The following is a 26745-nucleotide window of genomic DNA, read 5'->3' as shown; positions in this document are numbered from 1 at the left end:
AGAGAAGAGTCGTTATTTTAGTTTCTGGTTCGGAAGTATTAAAGGAGATGCTGTACTGATACATGCAACAATTCTGCCACACAGCCTGTCTATTTATTACATCTTGCTTTTATTTTTTACTGCTTACAATCAATGACTCAGGTGTAATATCAGTGTTGTTAAACTGTGCAATATCTATATTTCCATCAGTCAATAATGTAAAGTCAGTCAGTCTGCTTCTTATTATATTGCTTTGTGTTTTTATGCTGTTAGCTTATTGTTCTGCTCTTACAGTTTACTTACTTTACATCTTTACATATTGCTTTGTATTTTATTTTTTTCTACTGATGCTTCCTGTTTGCACTCTCCTTTGCTGCTGCCATGTTGCAGATTTCCCAGCTGTGGGCTCAGGGTCTTATTTCCCCAAAACAAATAATATTATATAAGTTTACAGTGTTATTTTAAGTGCTTTTCTTCAAACATCTTTACACATTTCTCAAAGTGGTACGAGTTTCTTAAAGGGACAGTTCACCTCAAAACCAAAAATAACACATTTTTCGTCTTACCTATAGTGCTATCTATCAATCGATATAGTTTTGGTGTGAGTAGCCGAGTGTTGGGGATATCAGCTGGAGAGATGTCTGCCTTCTCTCCAACATACTGGAAGTAGATGGCACTCAGCTTGTGGTGCTCAAAGTGCCAAAAATACATTTGATAAACTCAACAGCAATGTCTCTTTCCAGGAATCATGACCTGGTTACTCGAACTACACCTGCCATCCCTATCACTGCACAGAAGGAAGCGTGCATCTACTCATGGATGGGAGGTGCGTGCTTGTGACAGTGCAAGATGTAAGCATTAATGGCTTCCTCCTAATCTGAGCTGTGACGTTCGCTCAGTAGTGCTAGGTGAGCTAGCATAGATGCACAGTGATTGGCAGGTGTAGTTTGGTAGAAAGAAAATAGTTCCAACGTGAAACAGCTCACAACAAGGTCTGTGGATTATCTTGAGTAACCAGGTCTTGATGTCTCGAACAAGACATTGCTATTGAGTTTTTAAAATGTATTTTAAGACGAGTGCTTTCTAGTTCCATCATATTAGAGAGAAGGCAGGCATCTCTATGACCACTATCTTAACTTGGCTACTCACTCCAAAGTAATCTAGACTAATTATGATTACACTTAAAAGTAACTTAACTGTTTGTAAGGCCACACTGTATTAAAAATGCATAAATACCAAAAACATAACTGTGGTAAACGATACAAAAGAAATGTTTTATATGTAGAATCCTTCAGTATGAAAATGTAGCTTAATGAGCAGTTAGTAGTTGCTGCTGTTCAGGACAATAACCTTTTACCATGTATTAAACCTAAAATCTAGCAGTGATGTCCTCACAATATTAATGAATATGCACTTCATCATTTCTGTATTAAGCTTCATAAGCTAATAGTAAAAAGCATATACACCCTGGAATTAAAAAGAAGATATAAACACTGGAATCAGATCATGAGGAAAATGCCATTTCAGCTACAAGAGATTAACATATTATTAGACTGTATGTAAAGATCCTTTATTCTGACACTGTGATCATTATTTTCTGGGTGAAGGCAGCCTTTTATTCAAATCAATAGTTGTTCAATTCATTTTTTAAATTTAGTTTGTTTTTCCTTTTTTCCCAAATGTTAACACAAACAATAAAACTTAACTGACGTGCATCATTTTTGGTTCCTGCTGCAGATTTCAGAGCTTTTTTAGGACGCTCTCAACCTTCTACAAATAGACAGGAGGCTCTCATTAATAATCTATGATCATCTTTAACATGATGGTTTGGGAAATACCTCTTAGGGCTAGGATGAGTATAAATCTTACAAACCCTTTTAAGCTGAGGATTCCTCTGGGCCCTGGTTGCTATTTTGGGTGCACATCCCCATGTTAAGATCTATGCCTGTCTTTTTGTGTATTTCTTGCTCTCTCAGTGGTGCTGAATGACACTTTAAGACCCCATGTGATGGCTAATAACGGGGGTTCCTGCCCCCTCTTATCCTCCCTTTTCCCCTGCAGATAATGAGGCTCCTCACACTGTGTTTCATCCCCTGTGGAATGAGAGCAATGTAAAACCAGCGAGAGGATCTCATCTCAAGGTCCAGTCAATCCCCCCACACACCCCCTTTTTTTATAAAGCCAGCTGGAGCCACCAACACACCCTAACAGCAAAGAGAAGAAGAAGAATGGGAGCCCTGGAGAGGGATCTCGCCCGCTCAGGTCAGAGTGGTGATTACCAATAAGATAGTGAAGTTCTCCAGCACGCTGTTCATCATATATTTCTCTGGCAGATGTTTTAGTTTGTGGATGAAGTTGATCATGTATTCACACATTGGAGACCGGCTTATCCGGTAGACAAAGCGTCCATTCTCAAACCGTGCATATTCAGTCTGAGGAAAAGGTGGACAAAAATGAATTAATAAAAGTAGTATGTAGCCTAAAAACACAAAGGTACAGTGTAGTTAGGTTGTAATTCATTAGCCACTGTTCTGATCCATAGGATGACAAGATTCGATTTCTTACCTCAACTTTCTCGACCACCTGCTTGCCAAAGGAGCAGACCTTCGTTGAACACGTAATGGTCATGTTCTCCGAGCTCTCATACTGACTCGTGACTCCGTAGAAAGATCCAGTATCATCTTGGATGTTGCAGTTCAAGTCAGCCTGAGGGCCAGAGAAGTAAGACAGCATTCAGTGGCAATTAATATTTGTATTTATGGTTCAGTTTACAGCAATAAATACACACAACCATATTAAAAGAGGTAAATACAGTGTGTGGAAGTGGTGAAATAAAATAGTGACACTGGCAATATTCTTGCCATTTTTTTGCACACCAGACAGGAGAATAAGTGATGAGGCAACACTTCAACTACAGCGAAACTGATTATGTTGCAGTCAGCGGCTAATTCTGTTTTGATACAGCAACTTTGTCAAGTATTTCATATAACAAGTAACAACAGGCCTGTGTATGTAATCATTCTTTGTTAGAGTGAAAAACAAATTTAAAACAATTAACAAAAAGATCAAAGAACAAATCGAATTAAGACCCATTCATGTACATTATCTGTAACATACCCAATTAAACTTTTAAGATATCAGTAATCGCCCACAGATATCAGTCTGTGGGCGATGTTTTGATTAAACCCCCCAAAAAGAAGAAAATAAATCCATAAAATGCCATTTGATAACATGATTAGATCTCAACCCAACAGTGCAACGAATCACTGTGTCAGCACTCATTGGCCTGCTCAAAAAGATTACATGTGCTAGAGGGTATAGCTATAACTATATTGGCCGATGGTAATATTTTAAAACCAAAACACATTACATAAACAAACTATCTTGATATGGATCCCTTAGTTTTCTTTTTAATAACTACGACCAAAATCCAGGAGTCAGAAATTTTACAGTTGAAAAATACGGATGTCAGCACTCTCTGGTGGACAAACGGAGTGTCACGGAGACACTGTTTCTAAAATCCCTCAAACTTAATTTAGCATTTTTGTTCGACAGTATCTTACCAATGTATCTGCCATGAGCCAAATATCAGCTGATATGTTGGCCTGACTGATTTTTGTACTACGTACTGTTAGTGAGCAGGTTTTGATCATGTCGTGTGTTCACACTGGAAAGTGCCAAAATCAAGTATATTAAGAGTCACCTAAACCCCTGATTTTTCAATGTGCTGTTGATGCACATTATCCTCCCACAATGCAGTGTAAAAACGGAACTGAGGAGTTGCTCATAGCTCAAACAAACTTGGGGGGGCAGTAGAAACAAGTTGTGAACACAACATTAACATATCATCACCTATGAAGTTAGCTATGAAGATATGGTGTTCATGTTAGCAGTTCATGTTAAAAGTTGCTTATTTACACATCCAATAATCATGGAGCAACATTATCAATCATTTAGAGTTTTGTTTGTGTCCACCTGATGAGTGTAAGTCCAATATTCACTCTCTTTTTAGCTCTGTTTTTGGTCTCTGCCGACTCCTACCTTCTTAAAAAAAAAAAAAAAAAAAAACCCTGCAAAGATGAGTTTATAATACATACTGTGTACATTTACTTTGTGTTTACTTGGCCTTTCAGAAGAAGTAAGAATTTGTTTTAAATGTGGTATTTACAACTTAGTTCACACGTACATGGGTAAATTAAAAAAAAAAAGGCAGGCAAACTGTGTTTTTGGTCACTGAAAAAGGATCTTTTTTAAAACCCCTTTTCAGGGTGAAGATGTTCAGAAAAGTTTTTGGTTTTAGATGTCAGAGTGTGCGCTGTTATCTCCTTTGTGAGCCATCACAAATGAGGCTACATTACGTGCAATGGCGAACAACGCCAAAGTAGTGCTGGCTCTAACCTTGCTAACGGGACGTTGTACATGCTTATACATAAATGTACATTCACTCTTCCACTAAATTAAGGAACAGAGGAGTCAGAATGCACGACAGAGGTCACTGCTCCAGGTAGCCTTCCTGTAATAGTTTTTTTTCAGGCTATTGATTGGCTAAAATCTTCTTATTCTTATTTGCAAGATTAGGTTATATCACCACCTGATGGTTTGGCATGCTCTACGGCTGTCAAAATTGCTCAAAAATGACATTCGAATATTCCTCTGTCAAAATTGCTCAAAAATGACATTCGAATATTCCTTCTAAAAATAACTCATTGGTTCGAACCATTCGAATTTTTTTTTTTTCGCATTATGTTCACAAGAGGGCAAACTAATACAAGGAAACATACTTGTATATGTATTAATACAAGGAAATATAACTACTTGTAGGTATTTTTATTTCAACATAAACGTCTTTGAAAACATACCTACACATTAAAACACATAAAACAATTATCTATAACATTACTTTAGAAACGACCGCGGACCTCTCTGGCCGGCTCTAGTCTATTTTCTGCGCGAGCTACGAGCGAATGTGTCAAGCCGGGTGACGGAGACAACAGCTGGGAGCAGAAACGCTTGTCGATCAGCATGGAGAAATGCACGTCTGATGTGAACGTAAGTGCTCCGGCTCGTGCGAGAATTTCGGTGCGCTGCGCTTCGCAGCACCTCCGCGGGCGGTGTGGCCTTATGCAGTGCTTTCAGTGCAGCGGCCCAGGCCAACGCCCACTCGCAAAGAGGACAGCTGCGGTGGTGTGTTTTTTTTCCTCCACAATCGAATATCAATTTTCACATTCGAAGGTCCAATTTTTTTTCAAATTCGAATTTAAATTCAAATTTAGAATATTCGTTGACAGCCCTAGCATGCTCTAGACAGCGCTTCAATTATCTGTTCGTTCAAGTACCCATACTACCATACTATATGTCCTAAAGCATAGTTATGTCAAATGCAGTATGCCAAAAATACCAAGATGTTCCACTATATCCTGTCACATTTTGATGATGATTGACGGCTGATTGACAGCTGTTAGATGTGGCAATGATAGATGATGGCACATTTAAGTGACTTTCGAGTAGTAGCCTAATAATAGAAATATTAATGTTTGAGTGAACAAAATAATCATAAGGTTACCAACAACAAAAGGTCATAACTAGACATACATATGTTATTACACTGTTGTGAATATAATAGTTAGAATCTGCAATGTATGTAGTTATTACTGAAAAGTTAAAACTACACACACTGCAAAATAACAACAGCAGAGCTCTCTGGGTTGACCTACATCTCTAGTGAGGTAAATGGCGTTTTGATTTATATCCAAGGATATATTAGCAGCAGGGTCAAAGTTCAGGGCATAACGTTATGAGTAAAGCAGTATGTCCCAGTTGTGTGCATACTGCATGCAACAGTACATACTTTTTAAGGGCAGCTGCTGTACCTACTAAAAGTAAAAGGAAAAAGTATGTGATTCAGAACGCACCCTGTGTTTTTGTGACTTCATTTGGATGGAGATTTTTTGAAACGGTGCTTCTGTGAATGGCATTATTTTTGAGAATGAAGGATGAGAGGAAAACCACTTTTTCAAAAATACCCTTGTACATGTGGACAAAAATGTTAATTAAACCCTGCATTAAGACTTTCTTTGTCACTGTCTAATCAAGAGCTGTCGAGATTAAACATGTACATCGCATATCAAATTAGAGGATCTGGGCCACTTCTGAATAAGCATGTAAATGTGTCCATATTGGAAACGAGATTCTAAAGAGGATTAAATGAAGTTACGTTAAAGGACTGATTTACAAGGTTGAACTGGTCTGCTCCCGGAGGGCAACCTTTCTATGCCCTGAACATCCTGTTCATTATGGATACAAAAAGAGGAGACATCCTCCTACAACATTCTCCTCCTTCATTAAGCAAAGCAGTTATACATTCATTATTGTGCAGATTCTGTCTTTCATTTGAAATTTAGATTGGTCGGTCACTTCAAAAGGAATTTGAGGGGACTTGGTCCAAGTGCATACGACCCTACTTTGTTGGCTGCCGCTAGTTAGCATTTTGCATCAGGGAGGAAATACATGCAATGTTTAAACAGCCATTAGGAGTGCAACCAGGTCACTCCATTGTTTGGAGATATTACATTGAATTAGTGAGTGCTTTGATCAAAAGCTCTCCTGCTATGCAAGTCCAAATATAGCAGAGTGCATTCTGCAAACATTAAGAGAGCAATCTTCTCTGTGTAGACTGATTACACCCAATCACTGAAGACGAACCTGAGCACACTGCTACTGATTCTGCCATCAAACATTTCACAGTGATATTAACACTGATGTGTCTAAAACGCAATCCTGCTGCAACACTGCCATTTTATATAATACTTATTAATCTTGTTAATATGGCCGACTAACAGCACTCACCCAGAATTTTATAAGGAAGAAGGAATTCTGGGGACCTTTTCCGTACAGTTCCTTCAGCCCTCCTTTCTTCTCTGGGAATTTGTCATAAATCTGACGGATGTCCACCGACTCCAGCAGGGCGTCACTGTAGGAATGATTTGTCTGTCCAATATGTACAAATAGGTGCTTGTTGTACTGAAAGAGAAAATAAGTAGTATTAGAAACACATACATATACAGCATGGTGCTCTATTTCAGGTTGTATCAAAAATAATCTGTAAAAGTAAAACATCAGTATCCAGAGAACATAGAAAGGTTTACTCAAACAAAAATAAGCCAGTTCTGACAAACAACCACCACAATGAACAAAAGGCAGCTAGAATTAGATTGGTAACAATACACCCTCATGATGATAACCCTACGCATCATTGCTTTTTATTTGGCTGTCTGCATGCTTTTATGATGTACAAATTAGGAAATCTCATTCTGCTCCACTTAAGCCAAAAACACACTGATCCCCACATTTGTATTAAACCAAGCTGGGGATGCCCGACTGCCTCACCCAAATTCTATAAGCTCGTAAGTTGTGAATTTATTACAGGCAAGAAAGCCGTGAAACCACAAATCTAGATCTATCTGACAAAGATAGGGCTATAGCTGTGTGTTAAATTAGGCAAACTCATAGGCTACGCTCAGACTGCCGTCATATTAAATTTGTTTCTCAAATCGAATTTTAATACAGACTGTTCACACTGATATTTGCAGGTGATCAGATCGGATTTGTGTGTCCAGACAACACCAACCTATTTGCATGGGTTGCTGTCTTTACGATGTGGTTTATAGTAATGCTGGTGATTCGGCTCTCCAATGCAGAAGCATGAGACAACAATGATTGTTTCCAACACGGAAAATATGGATAAATAATGGGAAGGCATTTAGAATCGGATTTATTAAATGGATTTATTTTACAAAGACTCCAGAAAGTCACTGCAGGTAAAGGCTGGACTACAAATTCTATAAAAGGGATATGATTACACCGGGACCCTCGTTGGAACTTCACAAAGGGTAGCATTAGCCTCTAAGAAAAATTAAGTCTCTTTCTTCATGCAGCATTCGAGAGATTCGTAACGATATATATCATATCATATAAGACAAAGTCAACCCGGGGTTAACTTCTATAGTGTCCAGTATGTCAGATATTTCTGATTAGTTCAGCGCTTGATGGTGAAACAGACTCGCAAACGCAGCTCAGCTGAAAAAGCTCTGCATCAGCGATAAAGTAACGTTACACAAGAGACACTTTGAAATCCAATTTAAGCAGCTACAGCATCTGGACTGAGAAGCATCTGTAGAAATCTGATTGTAATCATGTTTCAAACCACCTCCAAATGTGATTTGGAACTAATTTGCAAATATTGACGCTTCTTTTTTTTTTTTCCTCCTTCTTTTTTTTTTGCTGTCCAGACTTTCCATCAATCTGGATACAATGTGGATATGTCAAAAACCGATTTGGGCTGGCAGTCTGAACAAGGCCACAGAGTAAAATTATTTATTTTCTCTAAGGCTAATGATAGATGAGCAGAATCCAGTCCTGACACACATGAAAAGCAACATTTCTGCATCAAAGGCATCTACAATCAACCTAAATTCATGAAAGGTGAGTGCTTTATTCTATTTTTAAAAAAAATATGTTTGCTCTATTTCTTTAACTTTTCAACTGAGAATATTTGGATTTGGTTTTACAAAGTGGATAAAAATTGTGGTCTGTTGAACCATAAACCCACAATGCATCACAATAAACACAAAAAGGAGCGAATCAGAGAATAACATTGGATTTTCAGAGGTTCGTTGCCCTCGTCGTGACTGTATGAAACCCTGTCATGTGGCGCTGCACTCACGGGGCAAACTCACTGTCATGTAGCCTTTTGGGCAAATGCTTCAATTTTAAGCATTAAGATAAATATAAGATTTAAGACTGTTGCCACTTGGTGTTAATACCAAAATAAAGTACAGTAGAAAATGTGGAGTAACACTTAATAAATTGCTAAAGCAAACAAGAAACGTGAGACTAGAAGCTGCTGATGTGTCAGCTCACACTCAGCGAGTCTGTGGATCGTCTTGCTGGGCTGAAGTCTGCAGCATAAATATAGTTCTGGCACGCCTTTTAAAGAACTGATTAATATACAGTCCTTCATTATTTCTGCAGGTTTTCATGCTGTGTGTCCCTACAGGCCAGGCTTCTCCCCTCTCAGCTTGTTTTGGCCTCCTCTCAGCTGACTCTCTGCCTGGGAAAATGTCCCAGTGTATTCATAGAGGAAAGGACTGGATGATAAGAGGTGGGAATGAACACCATGAGATAGTGATTATTTCATGCTTTAGTATTACTCTCCACTCACTGAGTCTGGGTCTCTCTGTTGCTCTAGGAAGGCAGAGAACTCCACCAGTCGGAGTTTAGATGTACCGATGGAGCGGCCCTGCCATGCTGGTGCCGTGGGAGCTGGAGCTGCTGTGGGCTCGTAACCTGCAGTAACACAACAATGAGAGAAGAATTACCCCAGACTGTGGGCTCTCTTTACACCACAGCAAGATTATGATCATTTATATAACAAAAAGAAAACCTCTGTGTTGTCTGAGAGGCTTCAGGACCAAGTTGTCCTGATGTTACTGGCTACAGGCCTCTTTACTTCACAAAACATTTACCAGTAATTCACAAACTGTACAACCAAAATTAAATAAATATTTACATGTAAATGACAACTGCACCTGCCCTTTAGGTCACAACAGTGCAATACATTGGGGACGTCTCTCAGGAGAAATTTGTATGAACAGATTTGCTCTTAACCTGTGAATGAATTTCTTTATTTCTAATATTTCTATATGTAAGAATAAAATACACAACTGGTCAGAGCCTTGGTCAAATATTTATACTGTTTGGGCAAGTTCTAGGCAAGCAATGAAAGATTAACAACTGAAACTGGAAAAATACCAATTATAAAAGTTTTGTTTTTTCAACATTTTTTTTTATCACGTGTTCTAGTGTAAGAACAAAAAATAGTCACACTGTGTTAAAAAAAAGTCTCCAACGTCTCCATGAAATTTGTATCCACGGCTGACAGATGGTTTGCTTTCTAACTTGGAAACAGAACATTTCTATTTTTACTTTGACACAGGAATACCCATCTGAATTACAGACAGCCCTAAATCATAGCAAACTTTACACAGGTAAGAATAAATCAGTGATCTGTGCACATTGTTTGAATTTGTTTGGGTTTTCTTGATTATCTTTATTTTTATTTAATCTATATGAGCAAGATAAAGGTTAAAATAACTTTACGAAAGTGATTGAGTGCTAAATAAGATAAAAAATTTGGGTAAAATAAAATATAAAATCTATATATACCCTTTGCCTATACAGATAATGTATGGCCATGATTGATAACTGCACAGGACAACCGCAATACACGCAGTGTGCAGCCTTTTTACTTAAAAAATACAGAATTATATAAATATTATGGGGCTATATATGCTGCATGACAGGATTTTCTGCAGTTTTATTCATTTCTGCCTTCCAATAATAACATTTTAGCAATATTTCATGCTTAAATTCTAATGATTAAAAACTGCTAAGAAAACTTAATTGATAAAAACTGCAGTTGCTGAGATGATTTTGATTTTAGTCTCGAGGCAGATCCTCAAATCCCAACATTTACTGTCCTCCTCCCTCCTGGAGCTGCACTGTAGATAAGGTCATCTGGGGGGAAATGTAGGTGGGTTCAAAGTATCAAATCCTGCCTTTATTGTTGTTGCTATCTCCCGAGCGCTAACCTCACTCTATCAACACGTTTGTTTTACAGCGAGACAGTCTGCCAATTGTCACAGCGAGATGAAAGGAACAGATTTAAGTGCTCAGAAGTTTCTGAAATGCACATGTGGAGATGGAGTGAGCCTGAATACAGGAAATAGCTAGCACATTTAGCTATGTTGTGCACATTGTTGGCGCTTTGTCCAATAATGGAAATGTGAATTTGCTTTTCAAATGAATGAATTTAGCAATTGTAAAAAGTTTAATGTACATTTTGGGTCATTTTTCCTTGATAGTGTTTAGGGTAAAGTCTTACTTGAAATGGCTGTTGTGACTGGCTGGATGGGATAGGCTTGCTGGGTGAAAGGCTTAATACTGGAACAGAGAATGACAGACCCATTAGAAAAAACATTACTATAGCACACTAGATTCTTGTAAATCAAAGTTCTCTTTTTCTGAAGTGTGATACTTACTCCTGTGAGGATCCTGGCTGACCAGCCGATATCATACCCTGCCATAACTGGAGAATAACGTTCATTAATAGACACCAAAGAACAAACAACAAAGAGCATACAATTGTGAGCAGCTGTTAGCAACAAGATCAAAATGGATCTGAGCTCCGTGTTCAGTGGATGCAGTTATCTTCACTACCACTCCTTTTGATCATGTGCTTATCTGATAGGGGCAGTTGTGCAAAGCTGTGGTGTGTAATGTGATTTGGCCCGGGTGTCGGTGCAGTTGGCCCCATGGCTGCCCTGGGTGAAGCTGGACAGGATGGATCAATAGCGGGGTGCCGACAAGGCTCTTACCCCTGCTCCAGGGAAGGCTGGGCGCGGGATGCCTGGCAGGCCCAGCTTGTTGTGAATAGCCGTGGCAGAGACGATCTGAGCCGAGGACATGGAGGCCATGCTCTGGAGGGCTTTGTCCTTCACGGCCTGGTCCTTTAACAGCAGTCACAAAAGGCTTAGCACTCACACAGAAGGGAGAGGTGGGGCATGTTGCAGAGGTAGCAACAAACAACACACTAAAAGCACCATCGACCTTTCTCACAACAGTAAACAGCAGGCGGGTTAAAAGGAGATACATGTGCATCACTATTTAAGTGTAGGCTTTTTTTTTTTTTTATAGGAATGTGCCAAACAATGGCAATTGAATTCCAGTATACAATGCAATAGCAGTGGTATGCACTTAAATGAAAGTTTGCTTGTTTAAAAAAAAACTCATTCAGCAGCGCTTCTATCAAGGTTGCATTTGTCTGCATGTCAAAACACATCTGAACATTGTAAAGAATTTCTCAAGTTAAACTAAAGGACACCGACCCCACTTGGTTAGAGGATAAAGATGGACATTATAGCATCTCGACTGCCCCCTGGTGGCTGGCTGCAGTACAAGTCATAAACCCCGCCCCCTCTATGTTAGCAGATGAGACATTTGCCAAATTAAAATATGAAAGTACTCATTAAATTAAATTTTTCCCAAAGATGGTTTCTGTCATTTCAGGTAGTTTGTATCACATTAATGTGTGTTTAAGTGTTAATTGTCTTCTAAGTTGAGTTTTAATTAGTTATTTGATGCTATAAAAAGGTCATAATCAGTGGTGCTGCTCACAATTGGTTGGAAAGGTGCACAGGCAGGAACTCGATGACGTGGAGATCACTACTGTGCAGACTCTAGCTCCAAATGACATCACCAGCGCAAGATAGCAGTGGCCATATTTGGGATATTTTAGCTTCATTTCGTACAGTAGCAAGAAGTAAAGACATGTTATCGATTTTTATGTACAGTCACTGGAGCTACACTGGCTTATGTAAGCTAAGAAATAGAGTCCGCTAACGTCAACAAACAACGGGCACCCTCCACTACACAGAGTACACACATGCTGTGTTTCCATTATATACATTTTGCAGCAGCAGCCTGGAGATGGACCGGTTTACTTTTGTCCCCATCCAGTCTTGATACATTGAACATCGCACATGTGCAAGCTGCAGCAGTTCAGCGAGGTAACAGTCAACGCGCTGTTTGCACCGGCAGTGTGGCCCCGGGCTTATCAATAGTAGCAGTCATTTAAACTTACTGCACTGCTGCTAACATTACGCCATGCTTGATTTAACATTGCTGTTCAGCCATTTTATATTTTCTGTTCACTTTAACGGACATACATGAGTGATAAAAACTGCTCAAACCAATGTTACAGTCTGTTGTTATGGTCTGTAAATCGTTGCAGTTATTTTATTTGCCCCACACTGATGCAAAAATACATTTGCCAGTAATTATCTAAACTGCATATCACTCCAGTGATGAAATAAATCCATGTCATATTTATTTTAGATTTTATGTCAAGTACAGTAAAATACTGATTCCCCAGTTCAAGGAAATGGCTGCTATGACATACAGTGGTTAAATTAATGTATGTTTCACAGCAATCCTTTTGAATTTGATAAGGCATCTGAGAAATAGGGTATTTTCTTGTTATTATTATTAATACTATTACACAGCAGTGAAGTGGAAAACAGACTAATTTAAAAAATGTATTATCATTTTTAAGAGAAGATTATTGAATAAAATTATTTAAATATCATTAAGTCAAGTTTTTGATATCACTTTGGGGTAAATTCATTGTTATATTAACTGAGTATTAAAATTATATTAATAATAATTGATAAAATGGTCATTAGATTAATCAACTAATTTAAAAAATAGTCTTTACATTAACTGCCCAAGTTAGTACCATGGATCCACTGGTGCAGATTTCAATTTAGGAACATTACAGATAGTAATGTTATTCTAAATATGATCATAATTCATTTTCCAGCCTTCTATAAACATGACGGTGGTCAAACACATTCAGTATGTTATGTCACCGTTTTGACTGATATCCATGTGCTCACTTGTGCCTGCCAGGCCCACAGGACGTGTGCTGGGCTTTGATGCAACTTTTCGTAATGGCCAAACAATGGAATTGTAACTTCCTGGTTGAGCATGTGATGCCATTTGGACCCAAAAGACTTTCTCCTATATACTTTTTTAAGTAGTTACAACCCCCGACTTGAACGCTGTATCCAGTTCTCTACATCCATGGTGACTGATGAGTGTTAGCATGAGGAACAGAATCCTGACTGCAGGTCACTAACAGCCACCGTTCTCATTATTAACAAGGATTTTCTGAGTTACATACAGAACCTTATTGGATTAGTAATTCATAGATCAACAGAAGCAAATGCAAAAGTGCACTGTATGTTGTATGTTGTGTTGGACATAGTTCTTTGTTAACGTGCATTCACAAAGTTATTTAAAGTCCTACTGAACCTTCTGAATTCAGTGAAAATGCTGCAGCAGAGTGCACACTGGGGCAACCCATACACACTAGCAAACCCATGCAGACTCACTGGTGGCAGAAGCTAAAGGTAAGCATGCTGGCAACAGATGCTGGTGGAGCGGAGTCAAGCTACAGTATGATAATAGTATGATGACACAAAGAGACACCAATAAACTGGGAAAACACTGGGCAGCAGCTATTGTACCACTATGGCAAGAGCACAAATGCAAAACTAGCAGCTGAAGGAGGCAGGCCCTAATAAAAGCAGAAACAGCATCACAAACAGAAGATAAATACTTACCATACTTGTAACCTAAATGCAAACAAACAGGGTTTTATTGTGAGTACATTAACACTTTTAAACTGTTTAAGTCTGCATGAAAAGTCCAAACATCAAAAGAAAAAAACACTCTAATTTGAGAACGTCCAGCCTTCTTCACACAACACAACACCAATGTGTAATGAACACTTAATAACAAAGGATTATGAAATTTGTATTTACAAATTATTCTTGGTCTCTGTGGCGAATGTCTTGCTCTCTATAATTTTCACAATCTGATCAGTAGTCATCACTCGAGACAAAACAACAGAACAGTAATGTAATGACTGTAATTTTAGACGAGACCAGAAACAGCAGGTTTTCACTGATGCCCCCTGAAATGAAGGGCACACTTGTATTTCTTTTTGCCCCTGAACTCTAATTTGCTTTAAATGAGAAAAGACAGGGATTCATACAAAAGCTGTCTGTTTTTCTTCAGACAGCCGCCTGTGCCCTTGAAAGACCAGGCATTCGTGTGGCTAGCTGCCTGTCTGACTCTTTCTGTCTCTCAATACACACACGCAAGCACACACTAACACACTTGCACACACACAGATTAATGAGGGGTCATTAATTCGTGTTGAATACTGGGAGTGGAGCAAAGTGTGAAAGTCAAAATGTATAGTCGGCTCCCCAAGAAAAGAAGAAAATGGCACATGGCTGGGCTGTCCTTTGATATACAAGCATTACTACATAAAATACCTTAAATTACAGGTCAATATTATTCAAGATGACTTCTTTCACAATGCTTTTCTCCCATTTTAATCTGCCATTGTGAAAAGCTTTCTGCAGTGATTTTAACAGAATTCACCATTGCTGAAATAAGTGACAAGAACGCTCTGAAATGACGACATCTGAACTGGGAGGAAGGAAGGAAAGCGACTGACAGCCAAAGCATTGTGAGAGTCTGGAGTTATCAACAGATTGAAGGAGGAACAAGGAGGCAGAGAGAGCATTTCAGAAAGAGTCAGCCATCAGACCGATTGCCTCGGACCCTCAGCTCTCAGCCACTCACCAACAGCCAATGCCAGCATGCTTCCCGACATTTTGGATTTTACTTTTTTAATTATTACAAATTCGCACAAATTAGAAATCAGTGCCTGACCAGTAAGTAAACCAAGCCAATATACTGGGTGGTATGTGGGTCAAGAAAATTTCTGTACAAAACTGCAGAAAATATTTTAAACATGCAGAAAGTGTCATGATAATTAAGTTTTTTACCACCAGAGAGCTCTGACTTTTTTTTTTTTTTTTTTAACTTTATTTTTAGGAGCTTCAGGGAAGGTCCACCACTTTGGTCCAAACAGAAATACCTAAAAAAAATTCTAGATGGACTGCTATGACACTTTGTACAAATGTTCATGGTCCTCAGAGGATCAATCTTTAGAATAAGACTTTTTTCCTAGCGCCACCATGAGGTTCATATTTGTGGTTTGTCAGTGAATTGTAGATAGATGGTCATGAAATTTGGTCTAAACACTTATGTCCCCGTCAGGATGAATTGTGGTGACTTTGGTAATCCCTGGCTTTTCATTTAGCGTCACCATCAGGTAAAAATCAGTCCAATACTATAGTATATTACCAAAAAAAATAAAAACATGCCAAACTAAAGACATTCCAATCATGATCAGCTGCACATTTTGATTAGGGCTGATGAGCTAATGTTTGCATGCTAACAGACTAAGCTAAGATGGTGAATCTGATAAATGTATCTGCAATACATCAGCATGTTAGCATTGTTTTTGTGAGCATGTTAGCATGATGATGTTAGCATTTATCTCAAAGCACTGATTTACAGCCTCACAGAGTCACTAACATGGCTGAAGACTTGTGGTCTTTGCACACCAAGTCCGTATTCGTCACGTGTGTTTTTTAATCTGTCATCTCATAAAAACAGTTACGCAAAGAAGTCCGATGTGTTTTATTGTTCTATTCAACGTAAAAATGCGCAATATGACACGAAATGGAGTCGTTAAACGGCGAGGATTATCTTGTGGTCTTTTCACGTCTTGAAAGTAGAAAAACAAAAAACAAAATATTGCCTCCAGACTATCCCGAAAAGAGATCCAGGGCATGGATAATTTTACCTGCTGATAAAAGGAGCTGCAGAATTATGTTGGTTGTGTTACTGTTTCCAGGTGACTTTTTTTTTAGAATTTCAGAAGTCTAGTTTAATACGCAGCTAGTAATACCGGAATCACACATTCAGAAGACCACCAATCTCTGCGATCCAATTGATCCAGAACAGCAGCTGGTAGTATGTCAGGCAGACACACTAACGCACACACAAAGATGGACACAAGAAATGCAGTAATCTAACCTGTTCCAAAAACCGTAATTTGAGACGAACGTTTTCGAGTCACTGTGTAAATGTGATTGGCACAACGTGAGGTTATATTGATTCCTAAATGTGCGCCGATTTCGGATGAAAAATACAGAATTGGTGGCCTTTAGTCTTGTTCTGGCCACAATTCTTTCAGAAACAAAATTCAGGGGATGTAGACCAAAAATCCAGTATCAGTCAGGCTCTTGTAAAATTATAAAACTAAAATATAAACTACCAGTACTATTTGCGTCAAAGTGCTTGATATTAATCCTTTCAATAATTGTCATACTAAGTCATGGATATGATGAGCAAAGGCCCGTAAAGAAAAGTGAATAAATGCAGAGGAAACCAAGAGGACAGGACAGTATGTCTGAGTGAGGGTAAGAGAGATGGACTGAGAAGGTGGGGGTGGGGGGGTGGGGGGTTAGAAAATGTGAACAGGCTACAGAAGATTTGGGTTAGAGGGAATCAGAGCACCAGGCATTCACTCTGTCACCACGGGAAACAGGAAGTTAAGACTCACAGCAACCAACAAGCCCAAAAGCAGAAAAGCGCATACCTTTAGCTTGGAATGAAACTCACGAGATTTCCTTCTGGCAAGAACCTGAATGTGACTAGACACCTGCGGGGTAGGGGAGGGGAGGAAAACAAAGGAAGAGCCTGTAACCATGGCAATGAAAAGCCCCCTGCAACTGGGCAAAGCCAGACGTACCTTAATGGCAGCTTGGATTTCTCGAACTTTCTTTCTTGCTAAGACCTGTATGTGACTAGACACCTCCATTAAAAAAAACAGAGAAAACGGGAAAAATAAAAAAAACAAGAAAAAAAAGTACAAAGTGATTTATACATTTCTTTGTTTTAAAGACACTTGAGGGAGAAAAAGGTGCATAATAGAAGCATCTCCAAACCACACACCAAGCTAACAGCCAATAAAGCGTTATGCTGTGTGTTGTCGTCACTTAAGTGAACTGATTAAGGAGGATGCAGGCCCCTTTAGCACACATTAAGAGCACCCAGATGTGATCTGCTGTGTGTTGAATGAGAATTGGCTAGTCTAGTATTCTTACGGGAGCTGGGCGAGGCATTTCACCGGCCAAGTTTACCCTCCAACGTTCACACAGTGCAAAATTATTTAATATTCTCACATGAAACATTCAGCAGTGCAAGCAGCAGTTAGTCAGAGAAGTAATGTGTGTTGATGACAGGTTTGAGGGGTTTCTCTGACACTATTCACGCCGATCACACCCAAGGTGAGTTTTCTGACACATAAACGAAAGGTGAAACTACTAGTCATTAGTTGATGAAGACAAAATTCATCAGCTCTATTTTCCTCACTTTTCAGGCAAAAGTTTCAAACATTCTCTGGTTGTAGCTTCTCCATGTAAGGGTTTTCTGTGATTCTTGGCATTATAAATTCAACATCTTTGGGTTTCAGACTGTTGGTTGGAATAAATTAGACATTTTAAGACAGTTTTCACTATTTTCTGGCATTTCATTAATAAAACAATCAAGAAAAAAATCAGCAGATTAACTAATAATGAAGCTTAGGGCTGCCACTAATGTTTATTTTCATTTTATTTTAAACTTACAAATCTGGTTTTCATCAATAGTACAAAACAATGACTGTCTACTTAACTTAATATAGGAGCCCATGGTATAGGATGGCAATCTGAAAACATCTGATGCACTCTAAGTGAAAATTCTTTATTAATTTATGTACTAATATATTATTTTTACTTACTATCATGGCCTTCTACATTAAAATTGTTCTCTCAAATGAACTCAAGACAATATCCAGAGAATCAGGTCCTGACATTGTCTGGAGTTTCCCTTTCACACATGTAGCACACAACAGGTGTCAGAAGCGTTCTCACCTACTGGAAATACTCTGTTTGGTTTAGGCGCCTGGGTAGAGTGTGCAGAAGGCAGGACATGACGCAGATTAAACCACAGTCACATTGCTGGTTCATAATCTGATCATAAATAACAGAGCATTCTGATGTTCCTTTAAGTTATCTGACGATTTCAGCTTTGGCCCTCACCAACAGAAGTTCTCGACATTCTTGTTGCCGTCTTTGTGTAAATGACCTCGTCTTTACCCTTGGATGTTTATTTATTTTTCCGGTTTCGCATATGCCACATGACAAAGATGTCATTAACACCCCCACTCACTTTCTCTGGACTGTTGCCTGCTCTTTTCACACATGTGTTCAATGGGACATTACACAGACTTTGTACTAAGGAGTTGGCAGGGTAAAGTGGCCGATCCAACTGATTCGGACATTTGCATTCTCACATGAAGCTACTCTGAGTAATGTCTAGATCAGTGGTTCCAAACTGGTCCAGCCACAGGGTCCAGATTTCTCCTTAGCCATTAGTTCAAGGTCCACACAGTTTAATACATTCAGTGTCATACTTGTGTTTCGCCATGTCATCGAGCTAGTTCGCTGTCTCTGTCAAGTAGCTGTCCGTTATGCACTCACTCTATGGCAGGAAACGGCACTTTGAAATAAAAACGCTGTGCCAGAAATGCACTGTACTTAAAAATAAAGTTTGTTTTCTACATGTGAATTGTGACCCACCAGTTGGGAACCACTGGTCTAGATAGTTTCAGATTTGCAGTGTATGTGTGAACGGTGCTTTAGTTAGCTGGACAGTCATTGTTTTTTATTCTTTTTCAGCTACTCGCCCTGTTGTTAACAATCACCGGATTATTTTTTGCAATCACCAACATCTGGTTTCTTGACCCAGTGCAGCACTCCCTATTGTTTTCTTTATTATCCGTATGTTTTTTGTTAACTGATTTGTTGTTTAGGCAAGAAAATGTCAGACTATATCAAAAAGTGTTTCCTAAAGCCTAAGCTGACATATTCAAACCACTTGATTTGTCCAACCAACAGTCCAAAAATTTGCATCACTAAAACATTCGCTTAAAAATCAACAAACGATAATTAAAATATCAAAACTGCTGCTGATTACTTAAATCTTGATGGACTTACCAATCAGCTCTAATGAGAATTTGTTAGTTGTAGCTTTAACATAAACAACACAGCACTTACACATGCATCATGCATTTAAACTAACAATAGAAACAGATGTGTGTTTCTCCCCGTAGCTGTAAACAACTCCCTTGTTCTGATTCTGTGTCGAGGTGACTCGTCACAGAGAAAGAAACCAAATGCCTCTCTGCCCCAGACTGATCAATTCACACAGTGATCGAATGTCACTGTAGACATTGGTTTGTTTATCATTGTCATTCAAGTCAGTGGTCATACAGGGGATTTCCTGTTTGGAGGGAAGATCAGTCTGTGGGTTTCATACTGGTACTGAAGCACCATCAGAGCTGCTCATTATCTGCTCATTTGAAGACAAGAATCAGCTGTAAGCTCTGGTTTATTTTAGTACTACAAATCCCATGAGTACAATCAAGAGCCCTGAATTCTATATTGTCTGTATTACATATGACATACTACAGCACAGACTAATGAAGTCATCACAGCTCGATTCAGAAATCTGAGCTGTGGTTAGAGTCTGCAGTGCACACAGTGTGTTGCAGAAGACAGGATGCACTTTCAGCAAATACTCTCTTTGATCAGAGATGATCCCAATCTATTAAGGCTCCCACCTTCCTATTAATACAGGCTTCTACGCTGACCAAGTGCACGACCTCCATGGTTTAGTCATGAGGCAGAACACTTGCCCTGTTGAGCTTTTCAAATGCTCATAAATTTATCGTAGCTGCTTTACAGTGGGAGATGAAAAGCTGCATTTTAAGATATTAGCTTTTAATACTTCTACAGTTCTTTTACAGTAGTTGTACTTAAGCGTGACAATTTTGGGAATGTCAATGCAGAGACATCTGTTCATGCAACACAGCAGTGACAGGGGACTTGTCAGCCTCAGAAGTCCCCTCGACAGCTTAGCATTGTGTTATTTTCTGACGGGAAACAAAGGCAACAGTCTGCACACATTCAGATTTGACAGCCCTCTGACACTCATGCAACAGAGACGTCTCCTCTCTTGTCTTACCTGCTTCCGAGTCCTCGTCTTCCCGGTCCGGAGCTTGATGTATCTGGCTATCAGCTCATTTCGACCTGTGTGAAGGGAAACATGAGAAATTTGCTTAATGAAAAAAATACAAAATATCTCCAACAAAAACCATTAAACATTTGAAATAAACTTAAAATTAAATATCAAGGCAGGAGTGGAATATTTTTGCAAGAAATTTAGAAAACATACAGAAAAACCACATCATAGCAGCAAACACTGCTGTGACGTAAACTCATGTAGCCTGTAGGCTTGTTGTTTAAGTTTTTAGACACAAACGCAAATGCTGAGCAACATATTTGAGCTTCGGTTTGACAGCAAACACCACACTAAAACATCAACCGTCAACAAAATAAAAACAGATAAGTGAGTTTATGGCTGGAATCTGTCACCACCTGAAAAACAGCGCTGCTGTTTTATGCCCGTCACACTAACTACTTTTGTTGGACGACATATTGTCCTTGAAATAAATGCAATAAATGACATTATTGTCATTTGACGCCAGTGATATAATGATAATATAATGGGATAATAATACAAGTACACCCTTTCAAAGAGCAATTAACTTTTAATTAGACAGGAAATGACAGGAAAACATGTCTCAGCATACTTTTTTATCTCTTTGTTCAGCTTTGGCGATGTGAAACAGTCACAGCATCCACATCTTATAATGGTTGGGAAAAATCCTGCTGTTTATTCTGGTATCATTTAAAATGTTGGTGACATTTTTATGCAAACGAACACGTGTAAACACAAGGGCAATACCATACGATATATGGACAATACCTCGATTGTTTTTGTTGACCTTGGTAAGTCATAATTATTGCGACATGCCCAGTGCTGCTTTTTCTTTCCTTGGTGGGCTGGTATGTGATTTTTTCTTATGATAACAGTCGATTCTGTCTTCCTGTGAAAATTTTAACTGACTGATTGTAAAATGTCAGATGTGCTTTGAGTGCAACAGCTATGTTGGTTTTAAATTTAACATGAAATCATGGCTAAAATCAACCCAATCATGTACCCATCACACAAACATCAGACACTTGATCTAACACTGTGAAATCTTGTGTGTTGTAGTTTTATTGTTGTTGCTACTTTTATTATTGTGATGATTTGTTGTTGTGTTGTCTTACTATTGTTATTGCTGAAGCTGTTGTGTCATATGTTCTACTTTGTAACTGTATTTCTTATATAATAGTGTCTTTAAGCTGAGCTATTATTCTCTGTTTCCTGCCCAGGGACTACAGATGAAAATTAGCTTATAGCTAACTCTGGTGCAGCCAAGTAGCTGTACACTGTTCCTGGTAAATAAATAAAGTAATTTATAACCAAAGGTCAATAAATACCTTTAAATATATACATTTTTAATAATGAATATGTATAGGTGACCTATTAATGAGTGGCTTTAATCATAATATTCATTATATAGGCTAGGTCATTCCATAGAAACTTATCGACACCTCTCAGTTTATGTCAGGGATTTTCTTGAAAAAAAAAATCATGTGAAAACTTCTATTTCAGAGCCCAGTGTGGAGGATTTAGGGACATCTATTAGAGGTGATGGTATCTAATATTCATAACTATGTTTTCACTGTGTATAATCACCTGAAACTAAAAATTGTTGTGTTTTCGTTACTTCAGATTTAGACATTTATAGCTACATACAGAGCAGCTTTTCTCCGATGGAGACCACCATGTTGTTCTACAGTAACCCAGAATGGACAAATCAAACACTGGCTCTAGTTACAGCCATTCGCGTTTTCGTATCGGCCACTGTAGTTCTCCTGCACACTTGGTTTCAGTTTTGCAGCCTCAACACTGCCACTAAATCCCACAAACTGGGCCTGTAAATTCACTGAACCTTACAAAATCCTTTAGCTCTACTTAAATGCTTTTTTTAGCTTAAAAAATTAAAAATGTCAAACTTCAGGTTGAGCTGTAGGATTTTGCCAGGTTCAGTGAATTTAATAGAAGTTTTTAGATCTTTTTTTTTTTCCAAGAAATGCATGACATGAACTAGGAGGTCTCAGTGAGTTGATATGAAATGACCAATAAATGAATTCATAAGTTACAACTTATCTAGGAAGTAGCTATAGAACCACACACAAAGCTATAAAGCAAACCATGAGGTTTATAACCATATTTCGAGTGTATGCAAATCAGACGGTATGTGCATCTCCTAAACAAACTAGATCCAGCTTCCCTGTGAGAACACCATGTGACATTAGCATGAAAAAAACTCGCAGCAGCACAGCCTTTCAAATTAATCTAATTCAATCTCATTCTCTTCAAAGCCTGACGCTTTGAAAGGAAACAGACCTAGCTGTTCATACTATTACAGAAAATAATAGCAACTGAATATATTGGGTTTAAAACAGTGCAGCTCTGACTAAATTATAATTAAAGCATAGCTTTGTAGAGATTTCCAATTAACAACGGCTCCAAACATTCTTCTGCCCTCAGCTCTGCTCTAATTGCTGCAGCAATGCACATGACCCCTGTTTAGCCCTTTCATATGGTAATAACATGCCGCCAACCAAAACTATTACACAAATTATAGGTAAGGAGGCATTCTAATTATGTGTCCAGCTGTAGCCAACCAATACCACGGATCTGCTGTGCTCCTCTATGAAATGCACCAAACCCTCAATATAATGAAACATTTTTCTACATTCACATCGTTATCAATTAAAGACCTTACTTTTGTAATGACACAATGAGACCACAATGTCCCGCACATGTGCTAATGAGCTGTATCTTAGGTAATCAGGAGAAAAGGCATTCTCCATCAATGGCAGCCCATCACGGTTTTCAACAGATCACAAGAGCACATCTCAAAAGGTAGGAAAGAGCAGGATGTAGGAGACATGTTGCATAAAAAGACAAGACAAGAAAACACTGATAGATGTTTCTATCTGCTTGTTTTCTGTATAATGGAAACAAAAGGCGGCCAGTGGGAGCATCATCTTGTGATGTTCAGGGCTCTTGTGTGCTCATCAAGTGTGCTAAATGAAAGACATGTTGGTCTGGGTATAGCAGCTTCAAATACAACCCCCAAAATGCATTCATGTCCATATGGTAAAGCTTCAACTTGTGATTATTTAAGGCTTGTAGTGTGGTCCATAAAACATGAGCAAATACTGAAAATGGCAACTTCTCATTAGTTCATTATGACTCCAAAGCCAACACTGGGAAACACAAACATATTCAGTTTTTTCAGTAGATCAGAAAATGTTTACATTAGCGAATCAAGAACCAGTGAATTTTTGCCAATTTTGTCTGATAATTGATCAATCTCTTGATATCTTTATAAAGTTTTCATAGTTGTCTTTGTTGTTATTTTTTGCCTATAAACCAACAGGGTTCCCAAACATTTTTAATAATGAATTTTCAAAATGTTTCCATAACATTTTACCCCATTTCCATGACTTTATTTAAGTAGTTGAAAATATATAGAGAGAGAGATACAGCCATACATTTATAAAAAAAATTACTTCCCAGGCATTTGCAGATAAGCAAACTGCTCATCACTAGGGGTGGAGGAAAAAAATCGATACAGCAGAGTATCACAATATTTTTGTGTGGCAATATTGTATCGTCACACAGTATGGATTTTTTTTAATTATATAAATTGTGAATATTAAAAATACAAATTAAAATGTAGGTAGCCTCCTACAATAATACAATGAGTTGGGTTTTTTTTAGTCCACTAGATACATTTAGGAAAAAAATGGCTGAAGTGAGATGAACAGACTGAAAACTTTATCCTATTAGATAATATAGATATTGACAAAATTTTCCTTTGGGGACATAATTTACAGTTGAAAAAGCTAATAAAGCGCAATATATCACAAAATATTTTTTTTGCAATGCTCAGCATATCGCAACATATTTAAAATCGCAATAATATTGTATTGTGACTTAAGTATCGTGATAATATCGTATCGCAATTAGGGCTGCCACTAACGATTATTTTCATTGTCGACTAATCTGTCGATTATTTCTTCGATTAGTCGACTAATCATTTTATCGAAAAATGTGTTAAAATGTTGAAAAATGTCGGTCTGTCTCGCCCAAACCCCAAAATTATGTCATCTAATGTCTTGTTTCATACTCACGCCGAAGGGTTTTAGTTCACTGTCACGGGAGAGTGTGTAAAGCTGCCAATATCTGAACGTAAGAAGCTGCAGTAAGAGTATTTTGGGGCACTTTTATAGTACTTTTCTATGAAAAATGACTCAAACCGATTAGTTGACTACTAAAATAGTCACAGATTATTTTAATAGTCAATTAGTCATCGATTAGTCGACTATTCGTGGCAGCCCTAATCGCAATCCTCTGGTGATTCCCACTCCCACTAAACACCACCTTTACTCACTCGTTAAACAACTAGCTGCATATGCCAACAAACTGAGTGGCACATACACAAAACGCACTTTTTTATGGGGAAGAGATAACTGATCATATAGATGTCAATGCATTTTGTGTTTAGATTATAATTTTGACAAGTTTGTATGTATTTACTTATTGTTAAAAAAACATTTTTTGTGGACATGTCTACAAATTGTTCTGCAATCCTGCCTGAAACTGAGTGCTCCTGATAACTCAATCAATTAAGATTAAGCGTTGTCATATCTCTTAAGGCATTTGAGCAACAGTAGTTTTTACATTAACAATGGATGTATTATGCCACACATTTGACATGTTTTGGTATTTTTATGAAAATATTTCAAATAACAGCCAAAATAATGTGTTTCAAAACTTTTCCAAACATTCTGTTGATTCCAGATCATCTCCAAGCCTAGAAAAGTTTTTAATTTCATAACTTTTACAAGAATTTCATGCTTGAGGAAAGCCTGAACTATTAAATTTATCAACTAACTATTTCAGCTCTACCACACTGATTCCTTCAGATCACCTCTCCTCTGAAGCTAAAAGTCGACTTCACGAATTAAACCACTTCAAAAAATATGCTAATTCTAATCATGGAGAAGTTACTAAAATTGTCTTTAGTATAGCAATTTTTCAGACTGATGTAGTATTCTAAAGGCTCCTGCCCAGTAAAAGGTAAAAATCTTTCATCAAAGCTCTGAGGCTTTAAATAAAAACAGGGTAAAAACTTGTCAACAACGTAAGATCTTTGATACCTGCAGCACCTGGCTGCGTGCCACACCTACACATTTTGTTGTTCCACTGAGCACAGAGGGGGGAGGGGGGGGGGGGGGGGTTGGCTTTGTCGTTAAGCTGCAGTTTGTTAAAGGTTGACCCCGAAGCTGTTTTCACACTGAACATGTAGGCAAGGCCAGCCTGACTGAACCCAGCCACGTGACCTCACAGGACAAATAAACAACATCTGGGGATTTACAATGCCAGCCTGCCTGTCCACAGCGCCTGCAGTGTAAACTTTACCAGATGAAGCGGGGGCCTGCACTATTTTCAATCATTCACACACACTGTGGAAACATAACATGACAATACAGGCATTCATGCAAACTCCTGATTCCTAGATCAAAGCACACAAATGGCCAGCTGAAAGCTTGCTTACTGTTGAATAATTCATTCTTTTCACCAGGCTGGAAAAAAAAAGCTCAGTGGGTCCTGGCTGGCCTGCATTTCTTTTTTTCTTGCCTGTGTTTGCACTGCAAAACAACAATTGGTGAAAAAAATTGTGACTGTCCACACGCAGGACTAAAAATGCTGAAGACACACCTCTGCTTTTCCCACCTGAAATTCATGAGGTGCAACATTTTCCCACCAACTAATAAAGAAATTGTCTTCCACAAATAAAACAGGGTAGTTTTTTGTTGTTTTTGTCTTTGTGGCACATAAAATCTTGATATGCTGATTTTATAATTTACAATATTAACTTTAAATCTAAATCTGCTTTCTCAAACTAGTAATCAAACTTTAACTGTTTCCAAAAAAGAAAACCAGATCAGGACCAATTTTATTCTCACAGGTTTGTCATTTATGTTTGGTTCAAAGTTCTATGATGCAGAGACATTTCAGGTTCTGACATTTTTGTTTGATGGAAGTCTTCTTACTTTACTTCCATGAGTTCACATGCATTAAGGAAAGTTTGTGCACTTGTCATTTTATCAAATCCTTGTCTGAAAATTAAGATCTCTCCTT

General features: G+C 38.3%; 1 protein-coding gene and 1 long non-coding RNA gene across 9 annotated transcripts in view; one reads left to right on the top strand and one right to left on the bottom strand.

Moving 5' to 3' along the window:
- LOC126404375 (uncharacterized) overlaps positions 1 to 9179 on the top strand; it is a 40592-nt gene extending 31413 nt beyond the window's left edge. Inside the window, exons 2-4 of one of the 2 annotated variants that reach the window (XR_007571483.1) lie at positions 2041 to 2241; positions 8268 to 8460; positions 9010 to 9179. This is a non-coding gene — a long non-coding RNA (uncharacterized LOC126404375). Of the gene's footprint in view, positions 1 to 6; positions 2242 to 8267; positions 8461 to 9009 lie in introns of those variants that run through there. The other variant, XR_007571455.1, reaches the window with a different exon arrangement.
- tead1b (TEA domain family member 1b) overlaps positions 1 to 26745 on the bottom strand; it is a 69818-nt gene that overhangs the window by 3341 nt on the left and 39732 nt on the right. The window contains exons 4-14 of one of the 7 annotated variants that reach the window (XM_050066971.1): positions 20596 to 20660; positions 17279 to 17341; positions 17126 to 17188; positions 14223 to 14234; positions 11415 to 11546; positions 11079 to 11125; positions 10922 to 10980; positions 9200 to 9324; positions 6826 to 6999; positions 2545 to 2685; positions 2259 to 2411 (exon numbers count right to left, since the gene is read on the bottom strand). In XM_050066971.1, the coding sequence (XP_049922928.1) occupies positions 2259 to 2411; positions 2545 to 2685; positions 6826 to 6999; positions 9200 to 9324; positions 10922 to 10980; positions 11079 to 11125; positions 11415 to 11546; positions 14223 to 14234; positions 17126 to 17188; positions 17279 to 17341; positions 20596 to 20660 (1034 nt within the window). Of the gene's footprint in view, positions 1 to 2258; positions 2412 to 2544; positions 2686 to 6825; positions 7000 to 9199; positions 9325 to 10921; positions 10981 to 11078; positions 11126 to 11414; positions 11547 to 14222; positions 14235 to 17125; positions 17342 to 20595; positions 20661 to 26745 lie in introns of all 7 variants that reach the window. The other 6 variants (XM_050066892.1, XM_050067047.1, XM_050067206.1 and 3 more) reach the window with 6 other exon arrangements.

Source organism: Epinephelus moara, chromosome 1 (assembly GCF_006386435.1).
Source record: "Epinephelus moara isolate mb chromosome 1, YSFRI_EMoa_1.0, whole genome shotgun sequence".
Lineage (NCBI taxonomy): Eukaryota > Metazoa > Chordata > Actinopteri > Perciformes > Serranidae > Epinephelus > Epinephelus moara.
This window is presented reverse-complemented; position numbering and strand designations above follow the sequence as displayed.